Raw genomic sequence first — 18,224 nt, 5'->3', positions numbered from 1 at the left:
TTGAGACAAGGGAGCTATAGTGAGAAGAAAGAAGGTTAAAGCTAAAGGTCAAAATGGGCTAATGTTAGAATGGCTCAAAGTGAGGCTGACCAGAGAAATAACATGGGAAACCAACGCTGGGTTACTTTTGGATGGCTTGCAATGAGAGTCTTGATTATGGTGGATGTTCTAGAATAAGAAAGCAGGGCTGGGGATATAGCCTAGTGGCAAGAGTGCCTGCCTCGGATACACGAGGCCCTAGGTTCGATTCCCCAGCACCACATATACAGAAAACGGCCAGAAGCGGCGCTGTGGCTCAAGTGGCAGAGTGCTAGCCTTGAGCGGGAAGAAGCCAGGGACAGTGCTTAGGCCCTGAGTCCAAGGCCCGGGACTGGCCAAAAAAAAAAAAAAGTTAGAATAAGAAAGCAGGTCCCTAGTGCAGATATATTCAGATGCAGCCACATGTTAGGCTCAATCCTAGCTACTGGAGATAGATAAAGAACTCAAGCAACTGAACTTGCTCCTCTCACAATGCTGAGTAGAAGGAACAATGTTTACTGAGTGCCAGGTAAGATGCAGGCTTGAGCTTATTTGGGTTGGGGTTGTTTGGAAGCATGAGATGTTTTCCTCAGCAGGCTGACTGTCTCAATTGGGAGGTAAAGACAACTCTCCTCTGGCCCAGACAATTGTCCAAGGCTGGCACCCCGTGCTGCAGTGGTCTAAGTGGTCACCTCTCCCCAGATCCTACAGGCAGAAGGCATCCTACCGCAGGGTGATCAGCTTTAACTCACTCAACAGTAAGAACTTGAGGATGCAAATATTAGGTCTCCCTTTGGTTCTATTTCTGTCTTACAGCCCTGTAACTTTTTTTTTGTTCTTGTGCCCATACAGTTTTAAATGGAATTACAGCAGCTTCCCCTTAGGGTCTCTTAATTCCTTCAAAAACAAACAAAGAAAAGCAAGCCAGAAGCTGCAGCTGGTGATGCAGAGATAGGAGAATTGCTTTCCAGTATCCTATCTGGGGATGGGGGGGGGGTGGAAATAAATAAGAAAGAGGTGCATGGTTCAAGTGGTAGATTGCTTGCCTAGCAAGCAGTAAGGCCCAGTACTACAAACAAAACAAAACGAAATGAAATAAAACAAAAACTAAACCACTAGAATTACCTGCAGTTCCTGCCTTCATCAATCATATAGACTATACTGGTCTAATCATAAATTCATTTGTACTTAATTAAAACCTCCACTGGCCTTTACTTTGGTGTCAATAGGTAGCACCTGGCTATGACAAGGCAGGTAGCATATAATAGGGGCATTTGACCTCATCAATGAAGTTCAAGATAGTTTCCTCCAAGAAAAGATGGCTGTACTGAAATCTGGGGGATGAATGAGTAAGGGAATCATTTTGGGAGAGGAAGGGAGAAAACATTCCAAGTAATAAAAACAACATGAGTCAACACCCTGGGGCAGAGGGAATGGGGGATAGGTAAAGGGAAGATGACTCCAAAGATTCTACAGGCCTTGAGTACATTACGGGGTCTTCTGCTTATCCCAAGAATAATGGAAGCCATTAAAAGAATGAATCAATACAGTAAGAAAAAGATGGGAGATGCGTCTGAAGCAGCAAGGTCCTTCTGTCTATAGTGTGACCAGTATTTAGATGGGGCCTAGAGAAGTGTGGGGAGCATTACTAACAAGGCAATGCAGGAGTTTAGACAAGAAGTGCTTGTTGCTTAGCTGGAAGTGGTCATGGAGGTGGTGGCAGTGGAAAGAACTGGAGAGGTACAAAAGCACAAGAAGCAAAAGCAGTAGAGCTTGGTGACCCATGTCAGGATGAAGGAGAGAGAAGAGTAAGGAGGCTTCCTGGGTACCCTGCTTTTGAAACTGGCTGAAAGTGATGGAATGTGCTGGGACATGTTATACTGAGTGCTTTTCAGGCATCTGGAGAGAGGTCAGACATGAGTCTGGAATTCAGAGGATAATCCCAAGACAGAGAGGTTCTACATGCAGGAGTCATCCCTGAAGAGGACTTTGGAAATGGTGGGTGTGGATGAGAGTACTCCATAGGGGAGGCCGAGGCCTGGGGCGGGGTGTGGGGGGCGGGGTTAGTACTTCACAGCTGGAGCAGAAAGCCTAAGTGAGAGGCAGGAAAGAGCCCAGAGAGATAAAGTCATTCTTCAGAGGCCACACAGCCAGTGAATGAAGAAGTCAGCATGGGACCTCTTCTTACTTACTCCACAGTCTCTCTCTTTAGAACTACATGTGGAGTGTTGGTAGAATAAAAAGCATCCAAGGGGGGAGTTTCTTAAGAGATTTGGATTCTTTCAAATATAGCTAAGGAAGCCGTCTATTGTTGCTACAGTCCAAGGTCAGGGTTGGGAGCAATGGAGTAGGCATATTTCACTTGTTCTTTCTGATGGAATGGTTCAGTTAGGTGGAGGCAGTGTTAAAGGAATAAGGCAGCTATATTTATCATGTTAAAGGCTGGCCCAAGTATTCCAGGGAAGTGGTTCTCGAAGAATGGTTTTCAAACCAGCAGCAGCAGCATCCCCTAGGAACTCATTACAGATGTGGATTTTTTTTTTTAAGGCCATACCCCAGATCTTCTGAATCAGAAACTCTGGGTGAGGGATCCCAGGGAACCATATTCTCATGAGCTTTGGTGTGATCCTAATGTGCACACTTGAGAGCTCTTAGTCTCAGGGGAAACCCTGAAAAGGAAAAAAGAAGAAAAAGGAATAATGTATAGTCCTACCCAGATATAAAATACCAAGACAGAATCTGAATGGATGAATCTGTGATCTTTACCCTTGGCTATGCAGTGGGATCTCTGTAGAGCTTTAACAATGATGGGAACCTGAGTTCAACCTTCAGAAATGCCCATGCACTTGTGGTGTTGTCCTAAGCTTTGGTTTTTGAAATGAGGGTATGAGTATGGGGAGGGTTGACTGGACAGACACTCAGAGGGCAACCTGAACTTCAGAGTATAAAGGAGAAATTGATCTGGGTATGGTGGCTCACACCTGTAATTTTTGCTATCCAAGAGGCTGAGAAACACAGTTCAAAGCCAGTGGTTCAAAGCTAGCCTGGGCAGGAAAGTCTATGAAACACTTATCACTAATTAATCAGCAAAAAGCCAGAAGTAGAGCTGTGGGTCAAGTAGTACAACACTAGCTTTGAGTGAAAAAGACAAGGGTTAGTGCCCAGGCCCTGAATTCAAGCCCTAGTACTCACACACATACACATATACATATGGATAAAAGTTGAAAGCAGACCTTGAAGGAGAAGCAGATGGAAGAGAAGTTCCATAATTAAATAATTCTGAGGTTAAGGCAGTTAGGATTAATAATTGTTTACTTATGAAAGTGATGAATGAAGTAGATCTGAGGATCACAGTTCAAAGCCAGCCTAGGCAGGAAAGTTCGTGAGACTCTTAGCTCCAATTAATCACAGAGAAAGCCAGAAGTGAAGCTGTGGCTGAAAATAGCAGAGCACTAGCCTTGAACAAAAGCCCCGAGTTCAAGCCCTAGGACTAGCGCGTGCGCGCGCACACGCGCACACACACACACACACACACACACACACACACACACACACTCTCTATCACATATAGTAGATTTTACTCAGTCCTGATGGAAAGCCATCTCCCCAGGAAGCTTCACTTAGACTATATTTAAATGTTAAAAATGCAGTCTGCTGGTTGGCCCCTCAAACTCTCATTAACCTACCTCCCCAGATGATCTGGTCACTTCTGTCTCCTAAGGATGTAAGGATGTTCACTCTGTTTGGACCTCCCTCCATACCCACCCCCCTCCACATACACCTCTCTTTCTCTCAAGACCTGGCTTCATCTAGTTGTTTTCTTTTCCCAGTCCTGGGGCTTGAACTCAGGCCCCGAGCATTGTCCCTGGCTTCCTTTTGGCTCAAGGCTAGCACTCTACCCCTTGAACCACAGCACCACTTCGAGATTTTTCTGTATATGTGGTGCTGAGGAATTGAACCCAGAGCTTCATGCATGCTAGGCAAGCACTCTACCACTGGGCCATATTCTAACCCCCCTGGCTTCATCTAGAATCCTCCATGGCCTCTACTTCAGACCTGACCTTTCTCCAGATTGTCACAGCACCCAATGTCTTCCCGGCACTGGGATCCTGTTTTTGTTTTTATCCTCCTGCTCATTCCCTATCTCTGTTCCTGGATTGTGAGACTTCAGGGCAGCCATCACTTGTTCTTCCTGGTCTGCTCCCTTAGCACTCCACAGAGATGCTAGGCACTTAAAAACTAACAATTGAGGAACTATGCAAGCTGAGAACCAGTGGCTTATCCTAGTAATCCTAGCTACTTAGGGGGCTGAGATCGGAGAATGACAGCTGGGAGTCTATGAGACTCCTATTTTCAATTAGCTAGCAAAAGGAGCCAGAAGTAGAGCTGTGGTTGAAGTACTAGAGTACCAATCTTGAGCAGAAAAAGCTAGTAGATAAAGCTAAGGGACTGTGCCAGGGCCCTGAGTTCAAGCTTACTGTTTCTTGTTTCTTCTAGCCTCTGGTGCTTCTTGTATTCTTTGGCTTTTGGCTGCAATTCTTTAATCTCTGCTTCTTGGGTCACATTGCTTCTTCCTCCCTTCCTCCCCTCTTATAAAGATACTTATAAAGGCCCACCCTGGTATCCAGTCCAATCTCTTCTTCTCAGATCTTGAAATTAATCACATCTACACAATCCTTTTGTACCCTATAAGGTAACATTTACACATCTAGGAGTATATGTGATTTCTTTGGAGAATCATTATTCAATCTACCACACATGTAAAGGTACTTAGCAGCTCCAAAAGGAAGAGATTTGTCTAGAGCCATACCTCAAATCACCACCAAAATCAAAATTTCAATTCTCTTTTCTGTCAGTTGCAGGCTTCTTCCACTAGAGCAAGCTGATAGCCACAGAAAGAAGACAGTGACTTTGAAATAACACATGACACCTCATTTGTGTGAATCATCCCTTTGTCTCCTTTCTGGATCATGGGTTACCAGCATCTACTCACCTTTGAACATTCCTTTACATTCACTCGTGATTTATCTTACATCAGGCCACAAAATGCTGGCCTGTGTCGACAGTTGTAATGAAGTGACCCAAGTGTCATTTTCGTCTCTCCTTTCAGGACCGCCTCTTTTTCGTCATGGAATATGTAAATGGTGGAGACCTCATGTTCCAGATTCAACGCTCCCGCAAATTCGATGAGCCTCGTTCACGGTTCTATGCTGCTGAGGTCACGTCTGCCCTCATGTTCCTTCACCAACATGGAGTGATATACAGGTAGCCTCTTCTCTCTTTGACAGTAAAAAATAAATAAAAGTAAAAACATCTCCAGACACTTGAACTGACTTTGGCATTTGCCCAACTGGTCTCTCAGCAACCAGTTTTAGCTTAGTTGTTTGTTCCAATTTGCTTACAGAGGAACTTTTTTGGTGGGCTGTTTATCACTGTGAATGTTAATATTTGAATGGCCCCGAGAGATTTGACCAACTGTTTGTGCCAGCTTTGATTTAAAGCTCAAGCACAACATTTAAAGGCTTGGCGCCGAGCGACCTTGGGGCAACCTTCGTTTTGCTTTTTCTCCCCCACCCTCTTCCTTGAAGATCAGGGCATTCTCTTGACTTCTTCCTTCTGTGCCCTGGACTTCCTCCCCCTTTCCAATCTCTTGCCACTTCCTGAGTTTGTTTGGCTTAGTTGTCTCTAACTGATAGAATCAGGGAAGGAGGAGTTGCTTGGAGGTCTTCGGGGTTAGGATCTAGAGTGGGGGGTGGGGAGTGGGAACTAGACATTATCCAACAGGAAGCGACTTTTTTCAGATTCCTTAGTTTTTTTTTTTTAAATTACTGTTCAATCCCCTTCCAAGAAATACACACACACACACACACACACACACACACACACACACACACACTCATTTTCCAGTAAGAGAGTAGGACTATTTACGTAGTCTCTCCTTTGAGGTCAGGAATTCTGGAATTCTGGGAGGAGTAAATATTTACAATTAGCCACAGGCATACTAAAGTTGCTCAAGGTTTTTTCTTTTCTTTTTTATTTTGTGCCAGTACTGAGGCTTGAACTCAGGACCTGGGTACTATACCTTGGCTTTTTCACTTAAGGCTGGCATTCTACCACTTGAACCATACCTACTTCTGATTTTGTGTTGGTTAATTGTGGATAAGAATCTCATGGGCTTTCTTGCCCATTCTGGCTTTGAACCTCAGCCCTCAGATCTCAGCTTCCTGAATAGCTAGGATTACAGGCCTGAGCCACCAGTTCCTGGCTGGGATTTTTTCCATTCTATTTACTTGATCTTTGCTCCTTCCTTCCTTCCTTTTTTCCTTCCTGCCTCCCTCCCACCCCCCATCCCTCTCCTCCTTCCCTCCCTCCTTCCTTCCTTCCTTTCTTACTGGATGGAAGAGTGGCTAGCTTGATATAACATAGAACTTAATGACTCTACTAAGCATTTCTGACCTGCTTCTGGGAGCAAAGGAAAGCATGTCTAGCTGTTCTTTGGAGGGTTCTGGTCAAACTCAGCACATGCTTCTGTTCTTCTTACTATTTCTTAGCTACCTAAAGCAAGGAAAATGTAGTCAGTGGTTCCCTTACTGGACAAAGCCCATGATCTTTAGCCTGCTGTCATGACCTGTACAGTGGAAGCTCAAGTTGGTGCTCTCTGTTGCTATATAGCCCATCATCACAGGCTTACGGGTGTAAAACAATCCCCCACTTCATAGCTTGACGCTTCTGTGAATGGAGAGAACAGGCACATCTCACCTTTGTCCTGCGCTCCAGGGCTCCGGCAGGCTGTGGTGGACGTGGTAGCCAGGCTGCCTTCCCATTTGAAGTCTGGGCTGCTTTTCCAAGCTCTTGTGCTGACAGCAGAATCCTCGTCCTCACAGCTTTAGAGTTCACCTGGCAGGCTTAAGGCTAGCAGAAGAGAGAAGCTTTCCTTCTTCACATCTCTCATTTCTGGGAGGACCTAGAACTTTTAAGGACCCTAATCAGACCCACCAAGGTAATGGCCATTTTGATTAAACTCAAAGGCAAGTGATTGAGAGACTTAACTACATCCATGAGATCTTGGTGCCCACTCTGGGCAAGTGGGTGATGCGTACCTATGATCCCATTTACTTCAGGAGGTTGAGGCAGGAGGATCATGTGAGCCCAAGGAGTCAAGGCCCTGACTCAAAAGAAAAATTCCCTGTGTCTTTTCCCTACAATGTAACATAATATCATCATGACATCATATCACCTTTGCCTTGTTCTATTGGTCAGGGGTAGATCATAGGTTCTCCTTACATAAGATAGATCCTGAGGGCATAGCAGGTCCACTGGGATTCACCTACAGGCTAAGATCTGCTTTACTTTCCATGGCACTTTTGTGACTTAAATTCATTATGGTTTAATGAGTCCTCACTGTCACTGGACATTGTCCAGCTTTTCTATGCTTGTGCCCTCCCCTTATGCCTTGTCTATATCCAACTGCCTCTGGCCATACTGCCTCACAGGCCTTGTCAGTGCTGATAGCCTCCTATGTCATAGGTGAACCTCTGTTAGGTGAACAGGCTACCATTGAAAAGTTGATCTGTGTTACAAGGAAGTACCTGGTAGTTGGTTAGAGGCCAGTGGCAAGAAGAACAACTGTGATTCCTTGGGATGTCTTCCCTACATCATCTGTTAGAGTAGGGAGAGTTGTTCACATTTTACTAGCAGGACTCAGATATAAATGTAAGAACAAAGGGCAAAGGAAGCCCTAGGAAATGTGATGTCTGATCAGCTGATCAACTCCTGCTGTTTACCATGACTGGCTTTTCAAATCCAGCTCTAGACTCTTAGCCTGATATTCTAAGTACTCCTGAACCTTCCTTTATGTTTCTGCTTCTTCTCACAATGCCTGTAACCACATTTCTTCCATTGGCTTATGTGAATCATTCTCTCTCTCTCTCTCTCTCTCTCTCTCTCTCTCTCTCTCTCTCTCTCTCTCTCTCTCTCTCTCTTTGCCCATCTCTTACTTCTTTCCATCTACTTGGCTATTTCTATTTCCAGTGTATATTATGCAAGCTGGATCCTTTCCTTATTGTCCCCATTCTCTAAATTCTAGTTTCCTTAAGGCCTGCACTCCTCTTTATTCTTACCCTGTGTAATCTCTCTGGGCAATTTCAATTATTCCATGACTTAAAATGAGTCCTATGTGCCATTGATTTTCATATCTATACACCCAAACCCCAAATGAGCCCTTCCTCTTGAAGTCTGACCTTTAAGACTTCCTTCCTTCCTTCCTTCCTTCCTTCCTTCCTTCCTTCCTTCCTTCCTTCCTTCCTTAGCTGCTTAATAGCAATTTACTAATGATTCACTTGCTACCTCTTGGTTTTCCACCCTCAACTCTGTCTTCCTTCTCTACCCCTATTGATTCCCAGAAGTCTTTTTTTTTCCCCAGTCTTGGGGTTTGAACTCAGGGCCTGGGCTCTGTCCCTGAGCCTCTTTGTACTGAAGACTAGAGCTCTACTACTTGAGCCACAGTGCCACTTCTAGCTTTTTCTGTTTATGTGGTACTGAGGAATCAAAGCCAGGGCTTCGTGCATTCTCGGCAAGCACTCTACCACTAAGCCACACTCCCAGCCTGTCCAGTACTCTTTTAAAGCAGATTCCTATATGTCCTCTAATGTTATCCTTTAGCCCCTAAAAGATAAAACACAGACTGCTCTGGGGTCTAAAACTTCTTATTGTCTCACCCTCACACTGCTATGTACCTGGCTCTGTGGCTTGGGTGCAGCAAAGGTGCAGGCAGTGACTGGGAATAGTAGCCAACCCCAGTCTACTTGCATGGGTTGCTACAGCACCAGGAAAGGATGCATTCTCCATCCAGAGGTGGTCTTCATGTGTGTTTGTTTTGTGCTGCTATCACAGAATACCTGAGACTGACTGACTAATTTACAGAGAAGTTTATCAGCTCACAGTTCCGGAAATCTAAGATCTAGATCTAGATGCTGACAACTGATGAGGGCATACTTGCTGCCTCATAAAATTTGTAGAAAATAGCGTATGGCCCAAGGGCAGAGTGATAGAAGGAGGGGAGGGAGATGTGAGACAAGTGCAAGAGAGAGCAAGCCCCCTCCTGTGATAATGACATGAAGCCATTGGTGAAGGCTGAGCCCTAAATACCTCTTAAAGGTCCCCATTAATATGGCAGGACAAACACTCAAGCTATCAGCATTGTGCTTCTCACAGACTTAATACATTTGCTCACAGGGCCCTGGTGGCCCCTCATGAAATTTTGACCCTAATCAGCATTTCTCTTAACCACATATTCCACCCTCTAATTACTCCAAACTCTTCCATTTTTACAGGTCTTTGTTCCCAATGACCCTTGTGTTGATCAGTGGCTCCCAGAATATAGTAAAATAATCCCTGATTAGGTCAGAATCCTCAATTAAGATAAAAATAAATGTTCCATAATACTGGAATAGATAGGTTTATAGATAAGAAAAGAATGACTGGGAGCTGATGGTTGCTGAAGTGGAGTGATATTGCTATTCACCATTCATTGATTTGTGTGTGTGTGTGTTGTCATAGCAACAAAGCAGATTTCAGAGAGCTTTTCATCATAGATTGGTGGAAGGCTCAGGAATCTATGTGATTTTCTAGGGTGATTTGGGCACTAGACATCTACAACAAAGGAAAAAAGATTCTTATTCTGTTTCCAGGACTCTCCCATGTGCTCCAGCTCTGAGCAGCTTTCCTCTCTGACAAGACAGCATGTAGGGAGATGGTGTTTCCGCTAAGTACCATAGCATCTCTGTATGTGCATTGAGCAGGTCCCCTTTGCCACCCTTGTACTTTGGCTTATGATACTTGTTCTGTAATGGAGAGCTGCACATGAGAGTGCTCACCTGGGTGCTCTACGATAGCCCCTGCTCACAGTTGATGTGTGCTTTGTATTTATTCTGCTCTGTACATCTCTGTAGGCCTCCAGCCCAGGGACATGCTTCTTTAGAGGGCTGTACTTCTGGAAAGTCTGTTTGAAGCATTCTTAACACACAACATACACATTTCCCCCTTGACTCTGAAGGGCGCTTGATTCCTCCTTACCTCTTATGTTACAACTCAGGAGGACCATAGGATCTACATGTCCCCTGTGGCTTTTATTCCAAGCTACCTGCAGAAGCACTGTATAGAGTAGTTGGTCTGAGGTTGACACCAGCTATATGTGTGTTCATGCTTATTTGCTTCTGACCATCCCAAAGCTGGACACTATATTTTATGTGATTATTTGTGTGTGAGGGGCTGGGGGGGTGGGGCGGGGGAGGGCTCCTTTGGAGAACTGGCAAGGCTAAGTTTTGGATCATAAATTTAATTTCTGACGTTAAAATTGAATTTTCCAGCTCTTCTACTAGAATTTATGTACTTATTTCCCTGAATAGGCCAGCATGAGTTTGGTAATCAGGAGTGGTCATTTACTGACAAAGTGGTTCACATGTTGATAAATAGCCTGAGCTGATAAGACTGTAGCTCCCTTCTCTTGATCCCTCTTGGGGTCAGGATCCCCATCTCAGTCAATGATAGATAGTGTCTCTGTTTCCCCTGAGGCTGATCCTGTGACAGAAAAAAGCATTTGAGCCAGTAGCTCATGCCTGTAATCCTAGCTGCTTGGGAGGCTGAGATTTGATGACCATGGTTCAAAGCCAGGACAGGACAGGAAAGCCCATGAAACTCTTACCTTAACAACCAGAAAACTGGAAGTGGTACTGTGGCTTGGGCAGAAAAGTCCATGAGACTCCTATCTCTAATTAGCCAGCAAAGGGTGAGAAGGAGATATGACTCAAGTGGTAGCACACCAGCCTTGAAGGGAAAAATCAAACAAGAACACAATGCCCTGAGTTCAAGGCCCAGTATTGGCACAGAAAGACAAAAAAAAGACAAAGAGAAAAGCATACTGGTGATTACTGTCCTCTTTAAAAATATACTTCAACAAGTGCAGAGGAAAGTATAGAACTTAAAGTAGAAATAAAAAGTGCTCTCAGGGAATCCAAGAAAATACCATCAAATACCTTATTTGGAAAACTGAATATGATTTACAAAAATATATTTAACAAGCAACTGGTATATATACGTATCTATATATTCAAACATATGTAATTGAAAATAATATGTATATATATCTTTGAGAAAATACATGCTTACATGTACTTGATAATATATTCTTATATATTATATATACTTATTATATATATATGTATGTTCTTGAAAATCTTATTATAAAGGGGACCTCTCTTTTGCACACACTAATCTACCAGGTAAGAGTATGTGAGGGGTAAAAGGATGCTCAAGGGGGCAAAGCCCTCAATGGATAAAAATGTGTTCAATTACTGTCTTATGCTTAGGTAGAATGTTCAGCTTGGGCTCCATGTTAGAAGAATAAATTCCTTCTCAGCCTTTTTTTCCCTTCCTTCTGATAAAATTGAACTTAAAAAAAACATAATAAAAGTAATAGTCAAAAGACAAAAATTTAAGCAATAAAGAAAGGTATGAGGTCAGTTTACTGGTCATCAACCTCATTGCCCAAGAGCTAGTTTAATGTTTTCCAGAGAATCCTTTTTGAGAAATTTTCAGCAAGTATGGAACCCCTTTATGGCTAGTCTCCATTTGAGGAGTTGAGACACACCACCTCCCTTCTCTCCTCTGTGGGCTCTATGGGGAAGTTGAGAATGATTGCTGGAAGGAAGTCAGAATGTATAGAGAATGTGAGCACATGTGGAGAATGAGCCATTTTATTTATATAAAGTATGACTAAAGATTAGTATTTGCTATCTTGAGCACTGAATTTGGTCTTTGTCTACCAGAAGGCGAAGTTTTAAGTAAACCTTTCCTACTGTCAGAGAATTCTCTCTGTTTTTTTTTTTTTTTTTTCGGGGGCGGGGGGGGGGGCGGTGGAGGTATGGTATTGGGCTTGAATTCAGGGACTGTGAGCCGCCCCTTAGCTTTACGCTTCAGACTGGCACTTTGACGTTTGAGCCACATCTCCACATCTGGCCTTTTTGCTGGTTAATTGGAGATAGGAGTGTCACAGACTTTTCTGCCAGAGTTGCCTGGAACCAGGATCTTCAGATTGCAGCCTTCTGAGTAGCTAGGATTACAGGCATGAGCCATTGACACAGGGCTGATTCGACATTCATAAGGAGCCATGGTAGTAGTTTCCAGAGTCAGCCTTCTTGAGGGCCAAAAATTTAGCTGTGCTCACCATAAAAATCCAAATCTCCCTGGGAAAATGCAAACAAAGTTGTAATGTAAGCCTGGCTCTAGCCTTCCTGCTAGCCAAAGAGGGATGTTGTGAGTGCCTTCATCCAGCAATCCTCTCCTGCCATTGGCCTAGTCAGGGATGTCCTGACTGGAAGGTTTCTAGTTAAAGCTGACTTCATAACTAGTAGCTCTAAGATGTATAGAGCCTCATCAATAAAGGAAACACAGATGCTGTGATCCAGTCCCTTTGCCTTCCCAGACATGTAGGACATGGCCTCTAGAAAGTCACCAAAGAACCTGGCCATCATTGTCTTCATAGAGCATTGTTCTTAACCCTCAGCTTTCCCCACTCATTGTAGAAAATGATACTTTTAATATAAATTGCTGAAGATCTATGGGCTGAGTTTCTAATGAGAAGCTATCAGCTTCCTTGGCAATAATCCTGAAAACACAAGACAGGAGAGCCTTCAAGATTTTGCAATCCAACTCTTGCATTTTGTAGATATGGAACTTTATAGATATGGCCCAAGTTTACATAGTGAAGTAGTATAAAGCTTCTGTGCCATTTTATAAATAGTTCTGAGGTCTTTAGAGGAATAAAGAGCCATTTTATACCCTGCCTTTTCCCATTCCCCTTCCAGAGAAGCAGCCATTTAGAACTCTTTTATTTTAGGATAGCCCTCCTCTGTCTTTCTAAATGATACTATTTTATTATTGCTTTTATTTTTGTATTTTAGGCATTCTCTATTGACTTTCCATTATGAAAGATGATGATTTTGTAATCCATGACTCTTGCTCTATAGCCGGTTACAAACACACCCTGCCCAAACTCCTATCCTCTCAGTATAGTTTGCTGCCATTGGGCTTAGATGAATACACACTGCATACATTATTATGACTGTAAATTACTCTTTAGAACCAGGTCTGGTAGTATACTAGGATTTCTTTGCCATGCATTCTTTTGGTTTGCTTTCCCCAACATGAATCATTATCTTTTTGTTTTCCATGTATTTATTATTAATTCAACCACCAATTGTACACATTGTAGACATAACCCCTTAGGATAGTTAGAAATCATTAGTATTCTGTCAATTTCATATTCTTGAATAAATCCTATGGAACCTCCTAAGTGGCTCATGTGTGAAGAGCTGCCCTCTACACCACTGCAGAGGGGCCTCCTGGGATCCCCTTTTCTGGCTCTCCCATGATTTCTCTCTCATGTTTCCAGTATCTCATTTCTCTTTTCCCTTCTCTCTCTCTTCCCTTCTCTCTCTCTCTTCCTCTTTCTTTTCTTTCTCTCTTTCTCTCTTTCTTTCTTTCTTTCTCTCTTTCTCTCTCTCCTTCCTTCCTTCTTATTTTCTTCATTTTTTCAACTTTTTAAGAATTTCTCTTTATTTTCTTTTTTTGTGCCCATACTGGGGCTTAAACTCAGAGCCTTATACTATTACTTGGCTTTTTAGCTCAAGGCCTGGACTCTACCATTTAAGCCACCCCACTGCTGGCTCTTTGGTGGCTAATCAGAGCTAGTAAGGGTCTCTGTGGTTTGTCTTTCAAGACTAGCTTTGAACTGAGATCCTTGGACCTCAGTTTACTGAGTTTCTAGGCTTATGCACATGAGCCACCGCCTCCTACTCCCCACCCCCCGGCCTGGCTTCTTCCTTTTTCTTGATTCATTGAATTACCTGCTACTATTTTCTGAGAACAATGTGAAAATGAATTGCTGAAGTATGCTCTTTAGATCTGTTTTACCTTCAAATGCTGAAGGGTAGTAGGGCATAGAATTCTAGATTAGAAAGTGTTTTTCCTCAGATTCAGACGTATGTTTCTATTCTCTCCAAACTTCTACCATAATTATTAAGAAAAAGCTAAAATCATTTTGATCCTTGATCCTTCATATGAACCTATTTCGTATGAACACAGAAATGTGTTCACGCTTTCTGTCTCTGATATTCTCGAATTAAATAATAACAATGCAGGTCTAGTTCTATCTATTGCATTGAACCCTGGATAGATGTGTTAATGCCGTTCAATTCTGGAGAATGTCGCTTATTTCCTTGATTTTTTTCCCTCTTCTATTTTCTCTTTGTGAAGTTATCATTTGGCTATTGAACAAATCAACTCTGTAGACCAATCTGGCTGGCCACTTAGTTAGAGAAAATTCTTTCAATATTTTAGTCTTTCCCTCATGAATAGCTTTGACAGCTCTGAGAAGACTGTTCCAAAGTTCTCCCTGAAGGGAGAAGTTCTGATAGCCAGCCCCATAGAAGCCAAGTTACAGAGGCCTGGAGGACCCGCTTCCAGAATCCATGTCTTTGTTTAATTCTCTTCCTTCCAGTACTGAACCCTGATGTTACCTGGTCCAGGTCTAGTGACCCGGTTTCTCTTCAGAGAATAAACTTCTGGGCAGGGAACAATGATACACAGTGAATGTAGGACTCTAGATTTATAACTGCCTTTCAATCTGAACTCTTGATTTTTTTCTCTCTCTCCACATAATTCTCAACTCCAGAGACAACTTCGTGCTTACCCTTGAACTTTGAAATATAGGGTGAAATTCTGCAGCATATATTTGTAGTTTCTTAACTTTCCCCATGGCTGGCTTAGGATTCATCTTTCTCAGGTCTATTAAATCAGTGACGACTCATCCCTCTGCTTTCTAGTTTCTAAAATCGTGTTTCTTCTGAGTGTAATTTGAGGAAGGAGAGAAAAACAGTAGTGAGTATTCAATCTGCTATTTTTATCCAGAAGCCAACAGTATCCAAATCAGTAATAGTTAATCAGTTAATAACAACAGTGACCAGAGCAGCAGCACCAACCCTATGACGTAGCTACTGTTACCCACAGTATTTCTCACCTTACCAAACAAGATCTCACCAGATCCCATCATCTTCACTGCTACCCTCAGGTCACTCTGTCACTCTGGCTGCCAGTCCCAGTTTGGTACTGAAAGCAAAGTTGTACTTAGAAAGCATTGAGTTTGGGGGGTCAGAGAACTAGAACTGAACTCTGGGTTGGCCTGGTCTTTGTTGTATCTCCCTGAGAAGGTTAAACAGACTATTTGTACTGTAGTTTCTTCCTGTAGTATAATGAAAACCTCCCTGGACTGTTCTTTTTTAACTGCATGATAAACATCAGCAGAGCTGCTGTGTGCAGTCCTTGGTATCTGGTAGGTCCTGGAAATTAGTTGGATGGACAGAGACCTCCAGGTGGTGGAGTCAGGATGCATGGGCTTAATTGTGTCCCTATCACCCAAATTCATATGTTGAGGTTCTAAGGCCTGGTACTCAAAATATGAGTCTCTTTGAAGATAGGGTCTTTTAGAGAGGTAAATTAAGATAACACTAGTGGCTCAGACCTATAATCTTAGCTACTTGAAAGACAAGTAGCTATTATCTTTTTTTGCCAGCCTGCAGAAGCACTTGACCTCTTCTCAACCTGTAGCTGGGCACAATGTCATTCACCTGTCATCCCAAGCTATATATGAGGCTGTGATTGGAAGATTGTGGTTCCAGGCTAGCCCAGGCAGAAGAGGTGATTCCTTCTTCACAGAGGTTCACAGCAAATAGGAAGTCTGGGAGATTCCTGATGAAATCTAAATGAGTGAATGAGGAGCAGTTATCTGATCCCAGATATGGATAGTAAAAGATGGCTGGGACAGATGCTCGGCTCACATGGCTGGGGATAGGAGGTGCAGTGGGGGTGGGAGGAGGGAAACAAATCACCTTTCTTGTTCCTAGTGGGTCTGGGGCAGCAGATTCCAAGCTAACATGTGTCCTTAGACCAGATGTAAAAGCAGAAGGCAAGCCCTACCACTTTTGCCCTCCTACTGTTACCTGGTGTTCTAGGATGGGAGGGGTCCAACCAGAAAGGCCCACTGCTTAACAAATCAAATCAAGAGAAAGAAGACTAGGGACCAAATATCTAGGAGGACAGGACAAAGAAGCCAGGTTTTTCCCTCCTGGAGTGACTGAGAATCCCCTCCCCATCCAGGAGTCTGCTAATTCCCTGCCCCCCCTCCACATACACACACTTTCTTTCATGGCTTTCCTTTTACTTTCAAATAAACTGTTTACCTTAAATATTTTCCTGTTTTTTGGTACTTTAATGGGCAGAGAAAATAGCCCTGCCTCTAGATGGTATCAACTATTGTTTTTTTTTTCCAACTAGTAATGTGCATTTATAGAAAAAAATGATCAGATCTACTTTTGTATCTCTCCTAGTGCCTGCCATAGAACTGAGATCCCACTATCCTACTGAAGGATACAATTCCACAGCCCTAGACTCAAATTCTGTGTCCTGGGCTCACTTAGATATATGATCTTTGCAAAGAACTTCCATAACCCTCAGGTTCTGCATCTGTAAACAAGCAATACTACCTCCTCCTATAGAGATATTGTAAAAATTAAATGAGTTAGTCCATGTGAAGCAATGAGAGCTAAATGCACTACAAGTCACTGGCTGAGGATGCAGCTAAGTCACTTTGCCCATCTCAGAAACTGCACCATGGTTATGTCCTACCAGTAGGCAAATTGAGGAAAGCACCTTTTTTGGGTAGAGTCCCCCAAACAAATGCTACATTCAGGCTCGGACCTGTCCTGTGAAAGGGAATTCGATAGCTGCATATGACTCCTATTTTTATGAGTATGCAATGTTCTGTAGAAAGTAGAAATCTTGGAACAAGTATTACTGAAATGTATTTAGTTGTAGGAACTGAATTCTCCAAGGTTGAGTCATAAGATTTGTTTCTTCAGTGCTGTTGGCTAATGATTGAGCTACTAAAAATGGGAATTGTTTTAGCAAACAATCAGTGGCTTTACTGCGGTAAGTAGAGTCCTGTGTGAAAGTTTGGGGCTGGCGCTGTGAGCCTTCCAGTTGGCTGTTTTGAGATGGCTTGGGCTGCAGGTGGTACTGGGAGGGAGTAGAGTGAGGTCAGAAGATGAGGGGGACACAGGAGGGAGGGAGAGGACTGCAATGAGTGGGGACAATACAGAACACACTTGGTTGGCTATGTTTCTTTCTTTGGTCATGGGCTAACAAGGCTAAAGGATTAAAGCTGGTGGGTTTTTTAAATTTTGTTTTGCTTTTGACTAGTATCACAGGCTTTGAACTCAGGGCCTTGTACTTGCTTGGCTGCCACTCTCAGGCTGGTATTCTGTGGTCACCTTCTCTTTCTTTGCCTCTGGGTCTCTTTCTCACCCTTCCTGGCCAATTCATTCTCATAAAGCAAAAGAGTTGAGTCATCTAATTAATCCGAAGCCTATAACAAAGTTGCATCATTTCAAGGGAACATCTAAACCCATGCAGTGCCATCCACAAGCTCCAGCTCTTCCGGACTCTGATTTGGATTTGCACACAGGTCTCTTTCTACACCACAACATGACCCCTGCCTGTCACTGAGTCACTTCTGTTGCCCTTTGACACCCTGGTGTATACTTATGCTCTCTGTGTTGAACTGTAACAATCTCAACACAACCTGTTTCCACCACGCAGAGCTTTGAGTTAAGAATATCATGCCTTTTCCTGGAATACCAGGGTGTTAGTTTGTTTGATTGTTGGTTTGTCAGCTCCTCCTCGTCCTTTAAGATTTTGCTTCTGCTCATTTCCTCTGGCCTTTCCCGGCAAAATTAGTCATTATTTCCTCCTATTAATATCACATCTGCTACATTATTTTATAGTACTTCTTACACTGTATTGGGACTATTTGTTGGTTAAGTGATCCTACAGGGTTTCCATAGATTATGATAAATGGATAGTTTTGTCCAATGGCCCTTGATTTATTGACCAATCTATTTAAATTTATTGGGTAAATCTCTAGGGAGGGGAGGAATTCTCTTAAGTATATCTGGCCATCAAGACACATTTTCTCATGGATTTTCATTAAATAAACCTGTCCCCCAGCCTCTTTTTGGCGTGTACCACCTCATTCCACATGCCTTTTTATTACTCATAGTGTCCAATTGATTAATTCCTGCTGGAGAAAGAAT

General features: G+C 43.1%; 1 protein-coding gene across 1 annotated transcript in view; it reads left to right on the top strand.

Annotated features, from left to right (window-relative positions):
- Positions 1-18,224, top strand: part of Prkce (protein kinase C epsilon) — a 506,658-nt gene that overhangs the window by 412,367 nt on the left and 76,067 nt on the right. Inside the window, exon 11 of the mRNA XM_048352997.1 lies at positions 5,129-5,283. Coding sequence (XP_048208954.1) covers positions 5,129-5,283 — 155 coding nt within the window. The remainder of the gene's footprint in view (positions 1-5,128; positions 5,284-18,224) is intronic.

Source organism: Perognathus longimembris, chromosome 8, assembly GCF_023159225.1.
Source record: "Perognathus longimembris pacificus isolate PPM17 chromosome 8, ASM2315922v1, whole genome shotgun sequence".
In the NCBI taxonomy this organism is placed as follows: Eukaryota; Metazoa; Chordata; class Mammalia; order Rodentia; family Heteromyidae; genus Perognathus; species Perognathus longimembris.
This window is presented reverse-complemented; position numbering and strand designations above follow the sequence as displayed.